The following is a 25,994-nucleotide window of genomic DNA, read 5'->3' as shown; positions in this document are numbered from 1 at the left end:
TTGAAGTCAACATGGGCCAGCATCCCTGTGGAATGCTTTCGACACCTTGTAGTCCACGCCCTGACGAATTGAGGCTGTTCTGTGGGCAAAGGGAGGTGCAACTCAATATTAGGAAGGTGTTCCTAATGTTTTGTACACTCAGTGTATATGTGATATTTTAAGGGCGATTTTATGGTAGAAAAAGGGCGATTGGGCGATTTTGAACAAGGCAACAGAAGGCAGTGTGGTTGCAGAGGTAATGCTGATAAAGGTCACCCGTGTATCGTATCACCCTTTACTGTATCATCTCACTTTGAAAAACATCTGGGAAATTATAGCTACAGCCAGTATTTAGATAACAGGTTCATAAAGTATTCCACTGAAAATAATCTTGTATATTGTCTTAGGCTATTTGAATGAATGAATTATATAAACTAGTTGGGGATTCAGTCACTAAAACCATCTGAAAAGTACCTACTCTCAAACCATGACAAAGTGACATTTCACAATCATACCAGTTGTTTCCAAATGTATTTCTTACATTTAGTTATGAGATGTTTGGTTGCAGAGGTCTATGGGGTAGCGTGTCCCTTAAATTGTTTGGAATCAAACATGAGTCAAATGAATACAATACAGAAATCATTAATTCGCAAGTGAGTTGATTTACTTTAAGGTGAAGGAGCAATACCTACAATTCATTAAAAAAAAATGTATTATACTCTGAAGAAAATGTGCAAATAAAGCATTGAATGATGCCTAAACATGCTCTCTGATGCAGGCATTTGGAAAAATATACAGTTAGAAATATATACACATCCAAAAGTAGCAGTATTACTTGTGTGGACATTAGCAAGTGTTGCTTGCATAGTTTAATGCATGCATAAGCAATTTCATGCAAAGATTGCTGTCATACATTTCATCATGGCGATCACTTTTCTGAATCTAAGTCAGTGCATTCTACGCGGGGAAATCTGCTTGGTAGCGCATAAGCCAAAAATGTGCACAGGCACAAGCTGTGATGACAGAGAATAACAGAAAAGGTAGGGCGGATCCAAACGCACCATATATGGTGATCTTATAAAGACGTCCCCATGTATTGTCTTTAGCAATGTCTTTGATGGCCTTGAGTGTATCTTTTTTTCACATCGACCCTGTGTTCGTCTTAAGGAATGTTTCGAGATGTCTGGCAGTCTGAATGTGGTCCCCTGTAAGGCCTTAACCACCCGCAGTGACAGTGGTCACCAGTCGGGGGCAGAGGTGAGTGGAGTTGTTAGGGCACTCTGGGGGGCTATTATGTCACACTATGATGTCACTACTATTCCAAAATCAGTACAACCAGAGGGAGAGTGAAGAACCACAGTCCCAACCTTCCAAAATCATTGAGCGATGTCACCTTCCTTGTATATTTCTAATGGGTCCCTTTAATGCTATTGGCAGGTATACACACACCTCTAGTCCTGGATACATATAATGTCCTACATAGGCTAGCAAAATGTTGTTGCACAATCACTAATGTTAAATTGGGATTATGTTATCATACTGGGAGTTTAAGTAAAATGAAAACCAAGAGTTGTTAAACTGGGATTATTCATTACGTAAATCTGGAATTGGAGTTGCTCAAACTGGGATTATCAGTACTGGTCAACTAATACCAGTGAATTTGGGATTACAAATGCACCTGCATTGATAGTTCTTAATATGAGATTAGACATGCATTACCACTGACCTATACTGTATCTAATTAGCTATTAACTGGGATAATGATAGGTATTGGTGTTTGTTTCATGGCTCCATATATTTAGATGCTCTGCCTGGTGTGGAATGTTTGGAACGATTTGAAAGTGGACCCAGAGGTTTTAAAAGTACAAAGAAGTCCGAGATGTAAAACACAGCTCGTTAACGACATCTGGTGACTGAGTAGTGTTCCACGTGTGATCTATTGTGTGACTTACAGGGATTCTCATCCTTACACTGCTTAACAAACGTACTTGCTCGCTACACAAGTTCCTTTCGACGTCTGCCCAAGACGAACCTTGTCAAAGTATGCTAAAGAACCAGGTAAAAATGTCATTACATGTGCAGTTCATATAATAATCCATTTGATTAAAATCATTTTTCAAAAAAAGAATTAACAACGCAATCCATACAAAGTGCTTTGTTACAATCCATTACTATATAATAAAGTGGACAGGGGCAGACTGTCATGTATGGCAGCTTGCAATCATCTGGGGCCAATGAAAAGCTAGAGGTGCTTTTCAAAAGTCGCTCCCAAAGAGGAGATGTAGTTCAATCTTTGAGACACCTTAGAGCTTCACTTCAACGATTGTTTTGGGTCCCCAAAGATATTTCACTTGGACTTCTGGGTGGTTCGTGAAGAATTGATGGGGATCTTTCGGGATGGCGGCAACCTCTTTTCAGGAGGTTTTTTCCCGTTAGCAGAGGCTTTCTCCACTCCACCTGTCTCTGCTCCGGAAGACTTGGACTTGGCGGAGGACAGTATAGAGTGCTTGGCTGGGTTGGATGTCTTGGAGGATTCCTTGTCTTTGGCCGAGGGTGTGTTCATCTGGGCCTCTGGGTTCCCCTGCTGGGCCCTCTTGGCTGCTCCATTTCCCGCCCCTTCTCCAGTCTCCTCCCCAGCCCCCTCTTCTGAGTTGCCTTTAGCCTCGCCTGTCCCTGCTTTGGCCGTCGTGGTTGGCTTTCCCCCGTCCGTGGACCTGCGTGTCTCTTTCTGCCTCAGGGCACTCTTGAAGAAGTTGAGTCCCTTTTCCTCCGTCTTGCTATTCCTACCAGGTCCCCTGGGTGACGCTGCTGAGGCCGCTGCCACGCTCACACTGGACGATCGCAGGCTGGTCATGGAGGAGCTGCTGCTGGTGCTCCTCCCCCCAGCCCTGCTCTCCGCCCCTCGCCCCGCCCTACCTTCGCCCCGGCCAGCGGCACACACTTCTCCTCCCCGGTACACACCACTGGCCCTGGAGGAGGGACCACCGTGGTTCACCCCCCTCTCTGACACTGAGGTGGTCCGCGACGTCTCCCGACTGGCGCTCCTCTCGGCTGCTCTGGTTCTCGCTGATGCGGAGCTCCTCTCCACCGTACCTCTGGGCGACGTCTTCCTCGGTGGGTGTGCCGAGGAATTCTGGGACCTGGGGGAGCCTCCCTTCCTTTGCTTTGCTGTTTCAGGGTGAAGTGTTTCTGGGGTCTGCAACGGCTCCTTTTTCGTGGGGGTGGCTGTTTTGGCTAAGGAGGTCTTGCTATTTTTTTTGACTGCACCCTCACTTTTTTCTTTGGGGTTGGACACTGTGGCCGCCACGCTCTTGGCTTGGGTTCGAGAAGGTGACGATGCGTGGGTCACAGAGGAGGTGTGGGAGGGGGACGGGGAGGGGGTGGTCGGGCGCTTCTTGGGGCTCTTCTCGGTCTCAACAGTCTTTGCCGAGTTTCTCCTGGCCCCGGCACCCTCCTCTCCCCCTGCTCCTCGTTGTTTAGGCTCCTTAGCGATTGCTCCTTGACCCGGGCTGCCTGGCTCCATGACCGTGGCCACGTTACTGTTACCCCCTGCCGGGCTGGAGCTCCTCAGCTCAGCCTGGGGAACGGCCTTGGAGTGCACCTGCTCCAAGAGCCTTTTAGCCCCTGCATTACCATCCAGCACCAGGGGTGTCTTACCTCCAGCCCTTACCTCGGGTTTCGCCGAGCCGCTAAAGCAGGAGGTGGAGACCTTGTCATCAACCGCCTCGCCTATCCTCTCAAGGGTGGGCGAGGAGGAGTGGGACTCCAGGGAGAAGCGCGAGGGAGAGTTGGAGCGCAGATGGAGCTTGGTGGAGAGGGACCAGGAGGGCTTCGAGCCGTTCTCGCTGAGGGCCAGAGGGCTGGCCATGTTGGAGCGCGAGGAGAAGGTCTGTCTCTGGATACTCCGCACCGCCGGGCGGGTAGAGAAGCCTTCTCAACAGAAGGGGACAGAGATGTACAACTAAAGCGTTGGTGTGGAGTGGAATAGACTGAGTGCATGTTCATCACCTCTTTTATCAGTGGGTTTCAAGCTAATAAAGTCTGATATTATATAATTATATTACAGAATGATACAGATTGTTCAGATTTGCAAAAACAACTGAAAGTAGGCTAATGTATAAATAAGGCCTGCAGTGTCATCGTAACAATATATTTTGTATCATTTTTTGTTCCAAGTACTATCATTGTGCAAACATATTTGATATAGAAGAAATACAACATCTTGACAAATATGCATGAGAGACTGTTTCTCACCATCGTCTTCGCTGCGTTCCCCAGTGAACTCGGCCGACTCCGAGAGGGAGGCCAGCGAAGTGCGTCTGGAGGAGCCAGATGAGGCCTGGCTAGGAGGACGACTCCCTATCAACCTGCTGATCCAGTGTTCACACAGAGACGAGCTGGTCGAACCTGGGACGAGTAAACAAAGAACATATACTGTATGTATACAGTTGAAGTCACAAGTTTACATACACCTTAGCCAAATACATTTAAACTTAGTTTTTCACAATTCCTGACATTTAATCCTAGTAAAAATTCCCTGTCTTAGGTCAGTTAGGATCACCACTTTATTTTAAGAAGGTGAAATGTCAGAATAATAGTAGAGAGAATGATTTATTTCAGCTTTTATTTCTTTCATTCCCAGTGGGTCAGAAGTTGGCATACACTCAATTAGTATTTGGTAGCATTGCCTTTAAATTGTTACATTTGGGTCAAACGTTTCGGGTAGCCTTCCACAAGCTTCCCACAATAAGTTGGGTGAATGTTGGCCCATTCCTCCTGACAGAGCTGGTGTAACTGAGTCAGGTTTGTAGGCCTCCTTGCTCGCACATGATTTTTCAGTTCTGCCCACAAATTTTCTATATGATTGAGGTCTGGGCTTTGTGCTAGCCACTCCAATAGCTTGACTTTGTTGTCCTTAAGCCATTTTGCCACAACTTTGGAAGTATGCTTGGGGTCATTGTCCATTTGGAAGACCCATTTGCGACCAAGCTTTAACTTCCTGACTGATGTCTTGAGATGTTGCTTCAATATATCCACATAATTCTCCTGTTTCATGACGCCATCTATTTTGTGAAGCGCATCAGTCCCTCCTGCAGCAAAGCACTCCCACAACATGATGCTGCCACCCCCGTGCTTCACGGATGGGATGGTGTTCTTCGGCTTGCAAGCGTCCCCCTTTTTCCACCAAACATAACGATGGTCATTATGGCCAAACAGTTCTACTTTTGTTTCATCAGACCAGAGGACATTTCTCCAAAAAGTACAATCTTTGTCCCCATGTGCAGTTGCAAACCGTAGTCTGTCTTTTTTATGGCGGTTTTGGAGCAGTGGCTTCTTCCTTGCTGAGCGGACTTTCAGGTTATGTCAATATAGGACTCGTTTTACTGTGGATATAGATACTTTTGTACTGGTTTCCTCCAGCATCTTCACAAGGTCCTTTGCTGTTGTTCTGGGATTGATTTGCACTTTTCGCACCAAAGTACGTTCATCTCTCTAGGAGACAGAACGTGTCTCCTTCCTGAGTGGTATGACGGCTGCGTGGTCCCATAGTACTTGCGTACTATTGTTTGTACAGATGAACGTGGTACCTTCAGGCATTTGGAAATTGCGCCCAAGGATGAACCAGACTTTTGGAGGTCTACAATTTTTTTCTGAGGTCTTGGCTGATTTCTTTTGATTTTCCCATGATGTCAAGCAAAGAGGCACTGAGTTTGAAGGTAGACCTTGACATACATCCACAGGTACACCTCCAATTGACACAAATAATGTCAATTAGCCTTTCAGAAGCTTCTAAAGCCATGACATAATTTTCAGGAATTTTCCAAGCTGTTTAAAGGCACAGTCAACTTAGTGTATGTAAACTTCTGAGCTACTGGAATTGTGACACAGTGAATTATAAGTGAAATAATCTGTCTGTAAACAACTGTTGTAAAAATTACTTGTGTCATGCACAAAGTAGATGTCCTAACCGACTATAGTGTGTTAACAAGACATTTGTGAAGTGTTTGAAAAACAGGTTTTAATGACTCCAACCTAAGTGTATGTAAACTTCCGACTTCAACTGTATATATACTATATACATCATAAATGTATATATTAGACATACAGTATAGAAACATTTATATGTGCACATATGTATATGTCCATGATTTTAAATCACGTGTCTCAGTCGGGGAGGACATGACATCTACTCCAATTTGCTTACCAACCCAATAGGTCCACAGACGACGCAATCGCCGTCACACTGCACACTGCCCTAACCCATCTGGACAAGAGGAATAGCTATGTAAGAATGCTGTTCATCGACTACAGCTCAGCATTTAACACCATAGTACCCTCCAAACTCGTCATTAAGCTCGAGACCCTGGGTCTCGACCCCGCCCTGTGCAACTGGGTCCTGGACTTCCTGACGGGCCGCCCCCAGGTGGTGAGGGTAGGTAACAACATCTCCACCCCGCTGATCCTCAACACTGGGTCCCCACAAGGGTGCGTTCTCAGCCCTCTTCTGTACTCCCTGTTCACCCACGACTGCGTGGCCATGCACGCCTCCAACTCAATCATCAAGTTTGCAGACGACACTACAGTGGTAGGCTTGATTACCAACAATGACGAGACAGCCTACAGGGAGGAGGTGAGGGCCCTCGGAGTGTGGTGTCAGGAAAATAACCTCTCACTCAATGTCAACAAAGCAAAAGAGATGATTGTGGACTTCAGGAAACAGCAGAGGGAGCAGCCCCCTATCTACATTGACGGGACAGTAGTGGAGAGGGTGGAGAGTTTTAAGTTCCTCGGCGTACACATCACGGACAAACTGAAATGGTCCACCCACACAGACAGCGTGGTGAAGAAGGCGCAGCAGCGCCTCTTCAACCTCAGGAGGCTGAAGAAATTTGGCTTGTCACCAAAAACACTCACAAACTTTTACAGATGCACAATCGAGAGCATCCTGTCGGGCTGTATAACCGCCTGGTACGGCAGTTGCTCCGCCCATAACCGGAAGGCTCTCCAGAGGGTAGTGAGGTCTGCACACCACATCACCGGGTGCAAACTACCTGTCCTCCAGGACACCTACACCACCCGATGTCACAGGAAGGCCAAAAAGATATCAAGGAAAACAACCACCCGAGCCACTGCCTGTTCACCCCGCTATCATTCAGAAGGCGAGGTCAGTACAGGTGCATCAAAGCTGGGACTGAGAGACTGAAAAACAGCTTCTATCTCAAGGCCATCAGACTGTTAAACAGCCATCACTAACATTGAGTGGCTGCTGCCAACATACTGACTCAACTCCACCCACTTTAATAATGGGAACATTGATGTAATCAATTTATCACTTGCCACTTTATATTATTTATATTAGATCATGTTTACATAACCTACATTATTCATCTCATATGTATATACTGTACGCCATACCATGTACTGCATCTTGCCATCTTGATGTAATTAGATGTATCACTAGCCACTTTAAACAATGCCACTTTATATAATGTTTTCATAACCTACATTACTCATCTCATATGTATATACTGTACTCTATACCATCTACTGCATCTTGCCATCCTGATGTAATGTATCACTAGCCACCTTAAACAATGCTGCTTTATATGTTTTCATAACCCTACAATACTCATCTCATATGTATATACTGTACTCTATACCATCTACTGCATCTTGCCTCTGCTGTTCGGCCATCACTCATTTATATATTTTTATGTACATATTCGTATTCATTCCTTTACACTTGTGTGTACATGGTAGTTGTGGAATTGGTAGATTACTTGTTAGATATTACTGCATGGTCGGAACTAGAAGCACAAGCATTTCGCTACACTTGCATTAACACCTGCTAACCATGTGTATGTGACAAATAAATTTGATTTGATGTGAGGCAAAAACCAAATAAGACCCAGGTATTCTACTACATGGCTCCAGACTACAGCCGTTTAGTCGCATTTAGCGTCCCTTTGACTTGGCTGTGGGAGTAAAAAAAAAATTCAGTAGTTTAATACACTTCTTAATAAAGCACTATCAATGAACATGATGATTACTCATTTTTCTATTGCGTGACGCCATTAATTGTTTTTCATGCGACCAAATCAAAGGTTATTGCCAACAAGTGAAAAAGTTAGTGAAAAAGTTAGTACAGGGCTCCAGACTATCTATGACATTGTTGCATGTTGTTGTTTGAAAAACGTTGCATCCCATAGAATTATGGAATGGTGCCCCCGCACATTGACTCTGTACCGGTACCCCCTGTGTATAGCCTCGCTATTGTTATTTTACTGTTGCTCTTTAATTATATGTTACTTTTATATCTTTTTTTCTTAGGTGATTTTTTGGGGTAATTTATTTTTAAACTGCATTGTTGACTCTGTACTTGTAAGTAAGAATTTCACTGTAAGGTCTACACTTGTTGTAATCGTGACAAATACAACTTTCTTTTATTTGAATGATGAATTAAATCGTTTTTTTCATAACAAATGCATATATTCTTACCTGCAACGGAGCTGTTAGCAGACCATGATGGGATGGTGGCCCGTCTTTGATAAAACAGTATGTAGGCGTTCTGCTTGCAGACTTCATCGTCAGATATGGCTTGGACATCGCTGTCGTCAAAGCAGTACCACATGCCATCGATGGAGTTTTTACAGTGAGCTGCAGAAGAGGACATAATAAGGATGGGATAAAGAGTCAATTATCATGTTACCTGGATAATTCAGTGGATTTGAATTATTCGAGTTTCTAAAAAAAGAGCAGGGATATGGATGCCAATCACATTTTGATAGACATACAGTACCAGTCAAAAGTTTGGACACACCTACTCATTAAAGGGCTTTTCTTTACTTTTACTATTTTCTACATTGTAGACTAAAAACTATAAAATAACACGTATGGAATCATGTAGTAACCAAAAAAGTGTTAAACGAATCAAGATATACAGCTTTGCACACTCTTGGCATTTTCTCAACCAGCTTCATGAGGTAGTCACCTGGAATGCATTTCAATTAACAGGTGTGCCTTGTTAAAAGTTAATTTGAGGATTTTTTTCCTTCTTAATGCGTTTTAGCCAATCAGTTGTGCTGTGACAAGGTAGCTATGGTACACAGAAGATAGCCCTATTTGGTAAAAGACCAATTCCATATTATGGCAAGAACAGCTCAAATAAGCAAAGAGAAACAACAGTCCATCATGTCTTTAAGACATGAAGATCAGTCAATGGGTAAAATGTCAAGAACTTTGAAAGTCTCTTCAAGTGCAGTCGCAAAAACCATCAAGCGCTATGATGAAACTGGCTCTCATGAGGACCGCCACAGGAAAGGAAGACCCAGAGTTACCTCTGCTGCAGAGGATAAGTTCATTAGAGTTAACTGGACCTCAGATTGCAGCCCAAATAAATGCTTCACAGAGTTCAAGTAACAGACACATTTCAACATCAACTGTTCAGAGGAGACTGCGTGAATCAGGCCTTCATGGTCGAATTGCTGCAAAGAAACCACTACTAAAGGACACCAATAAGAAGAAGAGACTTGCTTGGGCCAAGAAACACGAGCATTGGACATTAGACCGGTGGAAATCTGTCCTTTGTTCTGATGAGTCCAAATTTGAGATTTTTGATTCCAACCGCCGTGTCTTTGTGAGACGCAGAGTAGGTGAACCGGTGATCTCCGCATATGTGGTTCCCACCGTGAAGCATGGAGGAGGAGGTGTGATGGTATGGAGGTGCTTTGCTGGTGACACTGTCTGTGATTTATTTAGAATTCAAGGCACACTTAACCAGCATGACTGCTGCGATACGCCATCCCATCTGGTTTGTGCTTAGTGGGACTATCTTCTTTGGCAATTTGACCAAGAAGGAGAGTGATGGAGCGCTGCATCAGATGACCAGTCCTCCACAATTACCTGACCTCAACCTAATTGAGATGGTTTGGGATGAGTTGGACAGCAGAATGAAGGAAAACCATCCAACAAGTGCTCAGCATATGTGGGAACTCCTTCAAGACTGTTGGAAAATCATTCCAGGTGAAGCTGGTTGAGAGAATGCCAAGTGTGTGCAAAGCTGTCATCAATGCAAAGGGTGGCTACTTTGAATAATCTAAAATCTAACATGTATTTTGATTTGTTTAACACTTTTTTTGGTTACAACATGATTCCATATGTGTTATTTCATAGTTGTGATGTCTTCAATATTATTCTACAATGTAGAAAAATAGAAAAACCCTTGAATGAGTAGGTGTGTCCAAACTTTTGACTGGTACTGTACATGGAGTAAGTGGCTTTCTCACGGGCAGAACAGCATTGTAACCCCATTGGGATTTGAGTCAGCAACCCTGTCAATTTATAGCCCTACTGCTGCCGGAACATATTAGAGTGTGTGTCCATACGTGTGTTGTTCGCTAACCTGTGTAATGACCTCCCGCCATTGTCCCGTGGTGGTTACACACAGCGTACAGGTCATACAGGTAGTCCTCGGGGTCGCGGCCCATCCCGTAAGGTCGTCTCCATGGTGACCAGTGCGAGGGCAGGCTCCAGCTGCTCTGGCTCCGCTTGACCATATGGGGTGCCATGTCCATCCCGATCAGAGGAAACTTCACCATGTTCTGCATCTTCATCCTCCGGTCTCCGTCCTAAGACGACACCATACACATACGCACAACAGCAACACATTTGATGATGTTGGTTGAGGGTGGAATGCTTACTATGCTAACGCAGATTGGTTGAGTTTACAATGCTGACTGAGCTTGTAAGAATTAACATAATATTAGTGTTGACATACACTAGTAATACGATCTACACACGTGTACTTTGAATGAAATACTAATTTGAGTTTATTCCTGGGGTAATATAATGCTAACTGAGCTTATACACTTTGATTATGTATTTGTATGAATGATGTTGATGTATGGTGTAGTGGTGTGTAGTGTACTGTACCTGTCTGAAGCGTTTGAGGTGCAGTATGAGGATGTCAGGCAGGGTCCAGAGGCTCAACTTGATGCTGCCCTGCTGTAGCTGCTTGCAGTGTGGGCAGCGCCAGGCATCATCTGGAGCAAGCTGAAACACACAGAGCAGAGCTCTCAAACACACAAACACACACGCACACACACACAGGCACAGGTACACACGTACCTGTTCCTCTTTGGTGTAGAGCTGAAAGCACTGGGCGAGGGAGCATGTCTGAGGCTGCAGATGTCCGTCTTTCTGTTGACGTACACTCTCAGCGTCTGGGATGTACTCGTCCTCGGTGCGTTTGAACAGACTGCAGTCAGACACAACAAAATACACGGTTCACACAGAGGTCGCACCACAAGCTTCAAAGGAAACCGTGAAAGTTCTATCGAAATGTGTTGACAAACAGAAACGAGGGAAACGTCTGACACCTCAGTCACAACAATTGCTTTGAATTCACATTCTCTTCAAAGAGCAAAACAAATGTTTCTCACCGTATGAGTGACTGCCAGTCAATGCTAAATGTGTGCACTGGATCATGATGAAAGAGGTGGGTGTCTTTCCCTCTCAGCATATTTTTTTTTTTTGTCTCATTACACTTACTAGTCTTTTGTCTCTTTGTCCCATTCCACCACAATCTTGACATGTGGGGGGCCTCCTGGCCCACAAGATTTGTACGCTCTGCAGACAAACATTGGATAAATAGGAAACCAATGCAACGTTATCTTTGAGCCCTATGACAGCTCAATGTGGAAAACAGGGTACGCTACATATGGACCAACAACCCAGACGGTTTAGCACATGTGAAAAAAGGGTTAAACAAAAAGGCGAAAAACACACTGAAAGGTTGAACACTTGCTAAACTAACTCTTGCTACCTGTCCTCTATCAGTGAGAGACAAGCGCCCTCTGCTGGCGCTGGGTGACATTACCTCTCCACAGAGGGGTGGCACAGTGGTTGCTCCTCTTGAGGTAAGAGATACGTGATTCCAACCACCCCCACTACACGCAAACTGAAGGGCCCAACCTGAGGGACGGCAATACGTTTAGTTACACCGTGTACACGTGTGTGTGTCTGTGTTGAATGAGTGTCTGTGTAGATAACCTGCACCCACCTGGACAAATACCCCAGGACGCAAAAGGTGACGCATCTTCTCCAGGATCTCCTTCTGCAGAATGTCCCAGGTGACAGTCCGCTCCAGATACAGCACAAACGGATGACCAAACCTAGAATCGTCATAGACAAGGTGAAGAACAAGATTTTCCACATCCATCATACATATATCAAATGACTTTTCATCTCCACTGCATGAACATGTTCCTTGAGATCTTATTTTCCTGGTGCTGCTTTGCTTCACCACATTAAACTGTAACGTTTAATGTTGAAATCTTGAGGAGTTGCTTCGTGTACCTGCGTCCCTGCTGTCCAGCACAGGCTCTGTTACACACCAGCAGAATGATCTTGTCAGCCCCGCTGATCTTAATGGGGCTCGGAGGGGGAGTCACTGACTCTTCCATTTTTGTTGACACCTGTAGTCTGTTGTTGTCTGTCCCATACTTCAAGTTGTTCTGATTCAGATTAGCATGGGGACTTCCTGCAACACATTGCAGTATATACTGTAAATGTATACACAGCACTATATGAACAAACTTTTGAGTTCTAAATCGAAACTACCCAAGCTGCGGTCACATCATCGTAAGGTTAAATGAAACAAAGATCAAAGCCTGCTACAGGTCAGTGAGATGCAAATGTGTTGAATAAGGCTGTTAACCTGCGCAATATGTTGGATTCTGGCATAGGGACGCATATCTGTATACTCAGTTCTTATTGGGCTATCAATTTTTTGGCTCCAAAAGATACTGTACACGCATATGCAGTGAGGGTGAACATAGGTAATCACATCCAGATTAAACATGATTTCCTATTAAATCCAATTGCAAAATCCATTTGTAATCTAATCTAGACTCTTACCTCCTTCATACGGCCCAGAGCTAAACTGATTTACGGGGAATCATAACATGAAGTCAAACCTCGCTGAGACCGGATCTGCTCTGGTCTAAACAACTCCGGTGTTTCAAAGGCAAATATGGAGTCGCTCTCTTGAATGATCTCAAGGTCGTCATCGTCGTCACAGAAGGAGCGGTGAAAGCCATCGGAGTACATTTCAGTAAGGACAATCTGCACACACATATGGATCATTAACAGAGATGGGGTTAATCTCATTCAATTAAGTTATATTAAGATTTGAGCCTCTAGTAACATTTTGGCCTCCGTCGAGGAAGGTCTCACAAAGGTTTAAACCTTCACACTTGTGGGAATTGGCCTATATGGATAGAGCTAAATTGAAATGTTTCTTACAGAAGAAATATGAAAAGCATGTGCATAACCATGGTAGCAATTGAAAGGGGACATTTTAGGTGATTATGGGATAATTATTAGACCAAAAGGTGAGGACACAACAGTTCACCTGACACAAGACTAAATCCAAACATTACACTGTTGATTTTATGTGCATTTTATATTTACTGTACTTTTTGCCGCATTTGTTCATAATGAAATCTGAAAATATTCTGGATATATTCAGTAACATGCTAAACATTTTGGGTAGGTGGAACTGGTAGGTGGTAGGTGGAACTAAAAGGGTTTGAGTGAGAGGACTAACTGGTGTCTCCAGTTACTACATTGAACAAAAATATAAACGCAACATGCAACAATTTCAAAGATTTTACTGAGTTCCAGTTCATATAAGGAAATCAGTCAATTGAAATAAATTCATTAGGCCCTAATCTATGGATTTCACTTGACTGGGAATACAGATATGCATGCATCTGTTGGTCACAGATACCTTAAAAAAAGGTAGGGGTGTGGATCAGAAAACCAGTCTGTATCTGGTGTGACCACCATTTGCCTTATGCAGTGAGACATCTCCTTCACATAGAGTTGATCAGGCTGTTGATTGTGGCCTGTGGAATGTTGTCCTACTCCTCTTCAATGGCTGTACGAAGTTGTTGGATATTGGCAGGAACTGGAACATGCTGTTGTACATGTCGATCCAGAGCATTCCAAACATGCTCAACGGGTGACATGTCTTGTGAGTATGCAGGCCATAAAAGAACTGGGACATTTTTAGCTTCCAGGAATTGTGTACAGATCCTTGCGACATGGGGCTGTGCATTATCATGCTGAAACAGGTGATGGCGGTGGATGAATGACACGACAATGGGCCTCAGGATCTCGTCACTGTATCTCTGTGCATTCATTTTGCCATCGATAAAATGCAATTATGTTCGTTGTCCGTAGCTTATGCCTGCCCATACCATAACCCCAACGCCATCATGGGGCACTTTGTTCACAACGTTAACATCAGCAAACCGCTCACCCACACAATGCCATACACACTGTCTGCCATCTGCCGGTACAGTTGAAACCGGGATTCATCCATGAAGATCACACTTCTCCAGCATGCCAGTGGCCATCGAAGGTGAGCATTTTCCCACTGACTTTGATTACGACACCGAACTGCAGTCAGGTCAAGACCCTGGTGAGAACGACAAGCACCCAGATGAGCTTCCCTGAGACGGTTTCTGACAGTTTGTGCAGAAATTATTTGGTTGTGCAAACCCCTAGTATCATCAGCTGTCTGGGTGTCTGGTCTCAGACGATCCCGCAGGTGAAGAAGCCGGATTAGGAGGTATTGGGCTGGCGTGGTTACACGTGCTCTGCGGTTGTGAGGCCGCTTGGATGTACCGGTATTACCAAATTCTCTAAAATGACTTTGGAGGTTGCTTATGGTAGAGAAATGAACATTACATTCTCTGGCAACAGCTCTGGTGGATATTCCTGCAGTCAGCATGCCAATTCCCCACTCCCTCAAAACTTGAGATATCTGTGGCATTGTGCTGTGTGACAAAACTGCACATTTTAGAGTGGCCTTTTATTGTCCCCAGCACAAGCTGTTTAATCAGCTTCTTGATATGCCACACCTGTCAGGTGGATGGATTATCCTGGAAAAGGAGAAATGCTCACTAACAGGGATGTAAACAAATTTGTGTGCAAAGTTTGAGAGAAATAAGCTTTTTGTGCATATGGAACATTTCTGGGATCTTTTATTTCAGCTCAAGAAACATGGGACTAACACTTTACATGTTGCGTTTATATTTTTGTTAAGTATATAAGGTGCTGTTTTGAGCTATCCTAGCTGTGCCGTTGAGGAACTAGAGCAAGCCCACTTGAAGCTGTTTTGTTTGGAACACAACCCCTGCAATCACACAATTAACGATCCATTATAAATCGCAATCTGGGTCAGGTGGGCATCATTTGAAAGCTTGTTCTATTGCGAACATGTCTAGCTAAGTTTTAAAACAACGACATTAAAAGTTTTTCACAATGCAATTCAGGGAAACAGATCAAAACTTTGGTGAGCATTGAAAGGTGTCGCGTGCATTCAGGTGCGTGTGCCGCGCAAATGTTATTCGCAATAGACAAACAGACTCATTCTGTTCAGAACAACCCAGGGTATGACGCCATTTCATCTTGTAACTGTACATCAAACATAGTGATCATAAACGCTGTTCATTTTTTTTCTGCATTGTTGGGAAGGGCTCGTAAGCAAGCATTTCATGGTTATGTCTACACCCGTTGTATTCGGAGCATGTGACACATAAAATTGTATTTGATCCGATTTTGACATGATTCGTGATTTGAAAATGCGAAGTGCACATTCCGACTCGCAGGTATTTGGCTCGCTTGTATGACATCAAAGCGGTATTTATTATAATCCTCAAGGTCTCATCTTTCAAAAAACATAGTCCTTTTCATTTACAGCATTTCCCTCACTTTTCCCAGACAACAAAACATTTACAAAAGTTGCCCAATTAGCGGGAGGGATGGAGGCAACTTTTTGACGCGCGATGTGCTCAAGTTCAGAACGTCTGTCAGTCAAAACCCATGCAGCACTGTGTCTGACGTCATGTATAGCATGTTACTGCGTTTATCAGTGCCCAAATCTGCCATTTTTCAACTCGTATATGGGTACGGGTGTAAAGGGCTACAAAATCTCAAAAGGGGATCAATTTCATACTGAAGAGCCAACATAGGTACGCTAGGCATGAGGTGTGTGGTTTATTCATATGCAATTCATATAAGATTCATAAGATTGAGTAACACACATGAATTATTACACAGTAACTCAGGATTTATACAGTAGTAGACCATATAAAATAGGATGAGCGAACAATATCACATGATCTGAGCCTCCCATCATGACTCTCGGGGACACATCAAACACAAACAGTGGATTGTTGAAGGCTGAGACAATAGATTTCTCTGTAATGAAGATGCTCACAAGGGCCTTGAGTCCCTATCATTGGCTGAACCTAAAAAACAAACACCTACTTTGACAATGAATGAGCATGACTACCACTTAAATACCTACTTCAATGCCTCAAGTTTTGAATTTAATAGTGTTGACATTTTATGTTTCAGGTTGAATAGTGCTGAAGATTGCTTTTTAGTAGGGTGGGCATTTTCAATCATCGCTGACAGTTTCACTTGTCTCCTATCCGTTTATCTGTATACATGTTTTACACTTTGAGGCTCGATTACAAAGGTATTGGACTTGGTACCTGTTCAGAGGGTATTTTGGTCTCCTGGGCTACAGCGTTTCTCAGTCTGGAGACAGTGCTGGAGAGAGGCACAGCCACACCCACTCTCATACAGTGGGAACACTTTCCCTGGTACACCACCGTCACATACAGGGGCCTGGGAGGGACACACAGGACAATTGAGTTATCTTAACCCACGCTTCAAGGAACACCATCATCTCATCGTGCTTCTACATTGTTTGTGGTTTGTCTCTGACATCCTTCCGTGTATCACTGCCAAGTTAGACACTCAGTTGTAAGTTGAGATCAAATACAGCAGAACAAGACGTGGTCTTTCTGTAATTTGTAGTGGGGTATACTGTTTGTGTGTCAGATATTGCCTTATCAAGATATTAGATATCGTCTTACCGAGTGTGCGGTACCGGGATGGGCAGTGAGATGCAGAGAAAAGGGTCAAAGGTGTTGCTCTGTTTCTGGCAGTGAGGGCAAGTCAGGGAGGACCTATTTGTGTGGAGACAAACAAAAAACCGCTGTAACATTTGACAGTGTCAATGTGAAAGCTACAATCACAACGAGCCAAACGTTAGTTGTCAAATTAGCATTAGAAAACTGTCTAGCTCACTTGTGTTAGGATCTACTCTATCAACAGTGCGTCTCGATCTATCGTAACTATATTCTGAGTGCAGTGGGGTGTCAATCAGGGGATTACTTTGAGGAGTGACTCACCTGTATTGAGCCTGAAATAGCTCTTGTACGAAAGAGCCAGCTGCTGGTAATGAGGATCCTTCAGGGACATTTTCTTCCTCCAACGGAGGCTACGGAGACAGCGAGCAGACAGATGACAGTCAGGAGAGACGACATATAGTAACACAGCATTTAGTCAGGAGATAGATACTTAACAGCCCACATTAACGCCCGAATAGAGTAACACGAGATTTTAAAAAAATAAAACAAAGTAAACACAATCAGATAATTGACAGTTAACGGAGATACGACAATGTAAATGCAGTAAAGGGGATACAGCCAAGACGATACAGTTGGAGGAAATACAATGCTGTCTGTTCAGTACAGAAAGGTACCAATCCACAGTCTAGAAGCTTCAGAACCAGTAGAGTTGGCAGCGATGCTACCAGACATGGCTATAGGCTATATCTAATATCATTCAACGGTCTGAGATATAATCCCCAACTTGCAACTGATGTAATGAACGTAAGCACGCCCAAGTAAAGTTGGTGACCTTCCTGGGGGGTCTGCTGCTGGGCAGGACGATGTTGTTGAGGTCCTCGTGAACTCTGTCCAAGAGCCACAGCAGGAACTCCTGGGCGTCGTGCTGGGCGTTGCCCCGGAACTGCAGGGCACTCTTCGACACAACGTTCTGGAAAACACAAATTCAAAGATGAATGGTAAAAGTAAGGCCACAAGTTAATGTGAGATATTAAACAGATCATTTTTGTTTTGATTGGTCCGTCTTCAAATTGAGACATGGCTGTAGACATGGCAGTAGCCGAAGCAAACCAAAATGTTGGTTGGAAAAGGCATTGATGTAACAACATGCTCCTTTCTCTATGTTGGACAGTACGTGCCTTTCTACTGTAACATCGTGACGAGAAACCCTGAAGAAATAACACTTTAATAACGCTTTAATAGCCCGGTGAGTGACAGATTCAGTCATTTGAGGACACCTCCGTGCGTGGCGACAGAGCCGTCCTTCCAGGCCAGGTGTAGTCACCTCTGGTCACTGGCTATCAAATGTCACACAGGGGCAACGATGCAATGAGAACGCTGAGCGCTGTTCCTCCCAGTAAACCCCATAGGGAAACTCTTCTCCTTTTGAAACCATTAGCACTGCAGCCCCAGCACTTTATGCAAAGCATGATGCAATGAAAGACCAAGCACTCAACCCAAAGCCTCTGTGTGCATACTAAAGGAGAACAGTAGAGTAGGTGTAGGATGTTTACTGTACGTATACTGTAGCATTGTATGCCACAGTAAAATATCTAACCAGGAAAAACGACAAGGTAAAATGGAGGTTGAGTGCGGTTGAGTCCTGGAAAGGCATCTGCATAATCTGCCTATGTATAATACAGCCAGGTAAACTACTGATGATATGTAATTAAACAATTACATTTGTATAATGGCCTAATTAGTCAATGACTGTGGAGATAGACAATTTATCACTCGATCCAGCAGTCAATGTACAGGAAAATGGATCGGGCTATCCCCTTGTGTATCCATCGTTCATGTCTCGTTAATGTCTTCGTTAATGAGTTGTAAGTGCTCTCAAGTTTTGTTCTCAATGATGTGGCCTCAGACAGCAGCTATTCTGTCTGCTCAGCCTCATATTCAATTCAACATGGTCGTGATTTGAAAAAGGTCTATACCTTCTACTGTCAATGATGGAAACTCAAGTTAGCTCCAATACAATACGGCTATTTGGTTACCAAGAAACTTGATGACGCAAACTGGGAAAATCATGAAGAAATTAGCTGTAAGAGGAGCTCGGTATACTGTACTTTTTAGTGCTTTACTCAACAACCCAGCTCCGAGATATTGTGACAATGCCGGCCATCGCCTTGTCCACTTAATGGCTTAAAAAGTACACGTAATTATAAAACTGTGTAAAATACTTAATTTATTGTGAAAAATAAGCAAAACAAAACAGCTTGGCAGTTCAAAGGTGCTAAAACCAACCTCTCACCTTTCAGACATGGCTCTATCAAACATTCTGAACACAACTGTTTTATACTGTGGCTTAAGCAATGAACTAACCAGGTAGACCTGTGAAGTGACCTGCCATGAAAAACTGAGCCAATACCAATTAAAGCACAATTAACCAAACATTTAACTGATGAAGGTTGGGACTGATAATAAGGGCTGAGTTATGGAGATCAAATGTAGCTGAATCAATCAATACAAAACATATAAACACACTTTCTCTTTATAACTTGCATATTTTATTCAAATCAGATCTTATCACATCAGATCTTTTTCAGAGCTGATCCGATTAGTCAAAAGACAAATTAGTGGAAATTATATCAGAATTGGGCTGCCTGTGTAAACACAGCCAACTTCATAAATATGACCGTGGCTCTACACTCCAGAGTGAATAATCTATATAGAATAAGACAGTTTGTTCTCTGGCTGTCAACCAAGGGAGAAAAATGGACCGAAATAGAAACATTGTCAGGAATAAGCAGTGTGCTGCTGGATGGACCTGTTCAATTCAATTCCCCTCCAATATTTACTTTGAACCGGTAAAGCAGGACATGTAGTTATAAGACCGAAATAGACAAAAAGAAAATCCCTGGTGCAAAGAAATGGAGGTTCACAGAGAAATCTTTAGTGAGTGACTTTGAAAGGAATCCTGGTGCTGGTGATGGGAGGGTAACCTGAGCTTTCTAAGGGGAAACAACAGTAGAACGCTGACCAGGCTAATCTGCTGGGACACAAGCTGGTAAATTCAGATGCTGCTACACATTTCAATGTCCATCGAAAACTCTACAGGAACACAACATCTCTGCTCTTCAGAAAGTCTGAAATTTGTGGAACCCCGACTTGATTTCACCGTGTGTGTTACCTTGGCGTGCTACTTTGTTCCGAATTTGCTGTTCTCACTGACCCTGGTTCCTCTCTAGGTTTCTTCCTAGATTCCTGCCTTCTAGGGAGTTTTTCCTAGCTACTGTGCTTCTGAATCTGCATTGCTTGCACTTTGGAATTGTAGGCTGGGTTTCTGTAAAGCACTTTGTGACAACTGCTGATGTAAAAAGGGCTTTATAAAAGAAATGTGATTGATTGAGGGGCAAAAGCGTTTATGCCATTCTCAACTAAACCCTGTAAATCTGTCGGATTAGGGAGATCCAACGGATAGGTGAGATTCACTGCTCCTGAATCCATCCATTCAGCATATCTGCCACTGCTAGTCAACTTGGAGGCTGTTGCTAATTGATTTGATTAATCAAGAGAATGGTACAGTAGGCTCTAATTGAAATTGACACGTTAATACATGAGTGATCAATCGTTAAATGTAAGCCTATATCAAAATAATGAATCTGTTCGCAGATATCTATATAACAACTCAATTAATGAAAAGCCAATCATAAAAAAAGTGTACGCTTTGGTTCCTGGTGATAATATAAACGTGTTATGTGTCAATTTTAACTATAGCCTACCGTACCATTCATCACCAGGAAACAAAGTGTACACTTTTTTATGATTGGCTTATCATTAATGGACTTATATAGATATCTGCGAACATATTCATAATTTTGATATAGGCTTACATGTAGGGGCGGCAGGTAGCCTAGTGGTTAGAGCGTTGGACTAGTAACCGAAAGATTTCAAGATCGAATCCCCGAGCTGACAAGGTCAAAATCTGTAGTTCTGCCCCTGAACAAGGCAGTTAACCCACTGTTCCTAGGCCGTCATTGTAAATAAGAATTTGTTCTTAACTGACTTGCCTAGTTAAATAAAGGTTAAAAATAAAACATGTAACTATTGATCATTAATGTTTTGGGTGGTTCTTCCTCTTTCATTCATCTTGTTTGTTAGGCCATGTGGCTCTGACAGACATGTACAGTGCCTTCAGAAAGTATTCATACCCCTTGACTTATTCCACATTTTGTTCTGTTACAGCCTGAATTCCTATATTTTTCCCCCCTCACACATCTACACACAATACCCCATAATGACAAAGTGAACACATGCTGAGAAATTTTTGCAAATGTGTTGAAAATGAAATACAGAAACATCTCATTTACATAATTATTCACACCTCTTTGCTTTGAGTAAATACTTTGTAGAAGCACCTGTGAGTCGACTTGGGTATGCCTGTATCAGCTTTGCACATCTGGATTTGGGGATTTTCTCCTATTCTTCCTTGCAGATTTTCCCAAGCTCTATTACAAGTCTTTCCACAGATTTTCAATGGGATTAGAGTCTGCGTTTTGACTGGGCCAGTCAAAGACTTTCACATTCTTGTTCTGAAGACATTCCAGCATTGCTTTGGCTGTATGCTTGGGGTCATTGTCCTGTTGGAACGTAAATCTTCTCCCCAGTCTGAGGTCATTTGCACTCCGAAGCAGGTTCTCATCAAGGATTTGCCTGTATTTGGCTTCATTCATTGTTCCTTCTATCCTTACCAGTCTCCCAGCCCCTGCCGCTGTAAAGCATCCCCATAGCATGATGCTATCACCACCATGTGTCATGATAGGTAGGGATGGTGTTAGATGGGTGATGAGCTGTGCCTGGTTTTCTCCAGACATAGCACTTTGCATTCAAGCCAAAGAGTTCCATTTTTGTCTCATCAGACCAGAGAATCTTTTGCATTATGATCTCAGAGTCGTTCACGTGTAATTTTGCAAACTCCAGGCATGCACCTTTTTCTCAGGAGTGGCTTCCGTCTGGCTACTCTCCCATAAAGCCCAGATTGGTGAAGTTCTGTAGAGACTGTCGTCCTTCTAGCAAGTTCTCCCATCTCAGCCAAGGAACTCTGCAGTTCTGTCAGAGCAGTCATTGGGTTCTTGGTCACCTCCCTGACCAATGTCCTTCTTGCCCGGTTGCAAAGTTTTGTCGGACGGCCAGCACTAGGCAGAGTCTGGGTAGTTCCATATTTTTCCATTTACCAATGATGGAGATCACTGTGCACTTGAAAACTTTCAACACTCTAGAAATAGTTTTATACCCTATATGCCTCATAACAATTCTATCTCGGAGCTCTATGGACAGTTCCTTGGACTTCAAGGTATAGTTTCTGCTCTGACATGCACTGTTAACTGTGTGACCTTACAGTGCATTCGGAAAGTGTTCCCTTGACTTTTTCCACCTTTTGTTACATTACAGCCTTATTCTAAAATGGATTAAATAAAAAACATGTCCTCATCAATCTACACACAACACCCCATAATGACTAAGCGAAAACATGTTTTTAGAAATGTTTGCAAATGTATTAAAAATAAAAAGCAGATACCTTATTTACATAAGTATTCACACCCTTTGCTATGACACTCGAAATTGAAATTCCTGTTTCCATTGATCATCCTGGAGACTGGAGTCCACCTGTGGTAAATTCAATTGATTGGACTTGATTTGGAAAGGCACACACCTGTCTATATAAGGTCCCACAGTTGACAGTGCATGTCAGAGAAAAACCAAGCCATGAGGTCGAAGGAATTGTCCGTAGAGTGCCAAGACAGGATTGTGTCGAGGCACAGGTCTGGGGAAGGGTACCAAAAATGTTCTGCACATTGAAGGTCCCCAGGAACACAGTGGCCTCTATCATTCTTAAATGGAAGAACTTTGGAACCACCATGACTCTTTCTAGAGCTGGCCGCCGGGCCAAGGAGATGGTCACTCTGACAGAGATCCAGAGTTCCCCTGTGGAGGTGGGAGAAACTTCCAGAAGGAAAACCATCTCTGCAGCCCTCCACCAATCAGGCCTTTATGGTAGAGTGGCCAGACGGAATTCACTCATCAGTAAAAGGCACATGACAGCCCGCTTGGAGTTTGCCAAATGGCAGCTGAAGGACTCTTAGACCATAAGAAACCAGATTTTCTGGTCTGATGAAACCAAGTTTTAACTCTTTGGCCTGAATGCCAAGCGTCACATCTGGAGGAAACCTGGCACCAGATGTTTTTCAGCGGCAAGGACTAGGAGACTAGTCAGGATCAAGGGAAAGATTAACCGAGGAAAGTACAGAGAGATCCTTGCTGAAAACCTGCTCCAGGGTGCTCAGGACCTCAGAGTGGGGCGAAGGGTCACTTTCCAACAGAACAACGACCTTAAGCACACAGCCAAAACAATGCAGGAGTGGCTTCGGGATAGGTCTCTGAATGTCCTTGAGTGTCCCAGCCAGAGCCCGGACTTGGAACCCAATCAAACATCTGGGGATATTGGGGATTCCAAGATGGCGTAGTAGTCAGACGTCTTTGTCCTGTCGTGTCCCTTGTATATATCTTTTTACATCTTTTTCTTCGCATATCTTTAAAAAATATTTTCCTAAACCTCAACTTCTAAATACTCTCCTGCAACCCGCCTCACCCAATGTGTCTTGGATCTGTTTTTTTTCTAAAGTATTTCTATTTACTTCGGATCTGGAATCCCTCAACTACCTACCAGCTATCAGTCAGCAAACCATTGCTAGCGGTCATCAGCTAACCTTTAGCTCGGAAAGCTCTCGCCAGTTTGAACAACGTGACTCAAACCAGAGCATAACGGACCTATTTTTTTTCTCTCCATATCCCCGGATTCCTACGGCAAACTCGGAACATTTTCATCTGGATCTTTGCAACTAGCTAACCGCAATCCCGGGTGACTACTCCTGGCTAGCGTTTCCATCCTGGATCAAGCACCAATTAGCCTGAAGCTAGCCCGGCCAGGGCTCCAGTGCTACCACCGAAGCCCACTTCTGGGCTACAATATTCGGACCCCTTCTACTGCCGGTACGGGGCACGGAACCCTGCCGATCCTCTACGACTGGAATACCGACATAATCTGCCCGAGGATTCCAACAGGCCCCTCAGGCGCGACGTCCGCTGAAGGCCCATTCTGCTAACCGCGGCCTACTAGCTACCTAGAGCTACTTGGAACCTTACTAATCCACGACTGGTCTATCGACGTCACCACACGAAGAGGCAAAAACAGACTTACCTCCATCGCGACATCCCCCAAAGGCCCTTCTGCTAACTTGTTAGCCCCGGTCTGCTAACTGCTAGCTTGCTAACCCGGTCTGCTAACTGCTAGCTTGCCAGCCACAGTCTGCTAACTGCTAGCTTGTTTAGCCCCGGCCTACTAACTGTTAACTTGTTAGCATCGGCCTGCTAACTGTCTGAATCGCCGTGTCCCCATTCAGCCCAACCACTCACTGGACCCATATGTTCACTTGGCTACGCATGCCTCGCTCTATTATCAATATGCCTTGTCCATTACTGTCCTGGTTAGTGATTACTGTCTTATTTCACTGTAGAGCCTCTAGCCCTGCTCAATATGCCTTAACCAACCATGTTGTTCCATCTCCTACATATGCGATGACATCACCTGGTTTAAACGTCTCTAGAGACTATCTCTCTCATCATTACTCAATGCCTAGGTTTACCTCCAATGTACTCACATCCTACCTTACCTTTGTCTGTACACTATACCTTGAATCTATGCTATCGTGCCCAGAAACCTGTTCCTTTTACTCTCTGTTCCGAACGTGCTAGACGGCCAGTTCGTATAGCCTTTAGCCATACCCTTATCCTACTTCTCCTCTGTTCCTCTGGTGATGTGGAGGTTAATCCAGGTCCTGCAGTGCCTAGCTCCACTCCCACTCCCCAGGTGCTCTCATTTGTTGACTTCTGTAACCATAAAAGCCTTGGTTTCATGCATGTTAACATTAGAAGCCTACTCCCTACGTTTGTTTTACTCACTGCTTTAGCACACTCTGCCAATCCGGATGTCTTAGCCGTGTCTGAATCCTGGCTTAGGAAAACCACCAAAAACCCTGAAATCTCCATCGCTAACTATAACATTTTCCGCCAAGATAGAACTGCCAAAGGGTGCAGTGTTGCAATCTACTGCAAAGATAGCCTGCAGAGTTCTGTATTACCATCCAAGTCTGTACCCAAACAATTCGAGCTTCTACTTCTAAAAATGCACCTTTCCAGAAACAAGTCTCTCACTGTTGCCGCTTGCTATAGACCTCCCTCTGCCCCCAGCTGTGCCCTCGATACCATATGTGAATTGATTGCCACCCATCTATCTTCTGAGCTCGTGCTACTAGGTGACCTAAACTGGGACATGCTTAACACCCCGGTCATCCTACAATCTAAGCTTGATGCCCTCAATCTCACACAAATTATCAATGAACCTACCAGGTACAACCCCAAATCCGTAAACACGGGCACCCTCATAGATTTCATCCTAACTAACTCGCCCTCCAAATACACCTCTGCTGTTTTCAATCAAGATCTCAGCGATCACTGCCTCATTGCCTGCATCCGTAATGAGTCTGCGACAAAACGACCACCCCTCATCACTGTCAAACGCTCCCTAAAACACTTCTGCGAGCAGGCCTTTCTAATCGACCTGGCCGGGGTATCCTGGAATGACATTGACCTCATCCCGTCAGTAGATGATGCCTGGCTATTCTTTAAAAGTGCCTTCCTCACCATCTTAAATAAGCATGCCCCATTCAAAAAATGTAGAACTAGGAATAGATAGTCCTTGGTTCACTCCAGACCTGTCTGCCCTTGACCAGCACAAAAACGTCCCGTGGCGTTCTGCATTAGCATCGAATAGCCCCCGTGATATGCAACTTTTCGGGGAAGTTAGGAACAAATATACACAGGCAGTTAGGAAAGCTAAGGCTAGCTTTTTCAAACAGAAATGTGTATCCTGTAGTAACACAGTAAAGTCCATGGAGAATAAGAGCACCACCTCCCAGCTGCCCACTGCACTGAGGCTAGGATACACTGTTACCACCGATA

At 43.9% G+C, this 25,994-nt stretch overlaps 1 protein-coding gene across 2 annotated transcripts in view; it reads right to left on the bottom strand.

Moving 5' to 3' along the window:
- Positions 1 to 621: 621 nt before the first annotated feature.
- Positions 622 to 25,994, bottom strand: part of LOC115160098 (ubiquitin carboxyl-terminal hydrolase 31) — a 30,466-nt gene continuing 5,093 nt past the window's right edge. Inside the window, exons 2-16 of one of the 2 annotated variants that reach the window (XM_029710424.1) lie at positions 17,767 to 17,904; positions 17,256 to 17,344; positions 16,938 to 17,030; positions 16,551 to 16,686; positions 12,957 to 13,104; positions 12,337 to 12,520; positions 12,041 to 12,152; positions 11,858 to 11,952; positions 11,530 to 11,607; positions 11,107 to 11,236; positions 10,912 to 11,031; positions 10,382 to 10,607; positions 8,479 to 8,637; positions 4,234 to 4,386; positions 622 to 3,909 (exon numbers count right to left, since the gene is read on the bottom strand). In XM_029710424.1, coding sequence (XP_029566284.1) covers positions 2,327 to 3,909; positions 4,234 to 4,386; positions 8,479 to 8,637; positions 10,382 to 10,607; positions 10,912 to 11,031; positions 11,107 to 11,236; positions 11,530 to 11,607; positions 11,858 to 11,952; positions 12,041 to 12,152; positions 12,337 to 12,520; positions 12,957 to 13,104; positions 16,551 to 16,686; positions 16,938 to 17,030; positions 17,256 to 17,344; positions 17,767 to 17,904 — 3,444 coding nt within the window. In that variant the 3' untranslated portion in view covers positions 622 to 2,326. Of the gene's footprint in view, positions 3,910 to 4,233; positions 4,387 to 8,478; positions 8,638 to 10,381; positions 10,608 to 10,911; positions 11,237 to 11,529; positions 11,608 to 11,857; positions 11,953 to 12,040; positions 12,153 to 12,336; positions 12,521 to 12,956; positions 13,105 to 16,550; positions 16,687 to 16,937; positions 17,031 to 17,255; positions 17,345 to 17,766; positions 17,905 to 25,994 lie in introns of both variants that reach the window. The other variant, XM_029710417.1, reaches the window with a different exon arrangement.

Source organism: Salmo trutta, chromosome 2 (assembly GCF_901001165.1).
Source record: "Salmo trutta chromosome 2, fSalTru1.1, whole genome shotgun sequence".
In the NCBI taxonomy this organism is placed as follows: domain Eukaryota; kingdom Metazoa; phylum Chordata; class Actinopteri; order Salmoniformes; family Salmonidae; genus Salmo; species Salmo trutta.
Note: the sequence above shows the minus strand (reverse complement) of the source record. Positions and strands in the feature narration are given on the sequence as shown.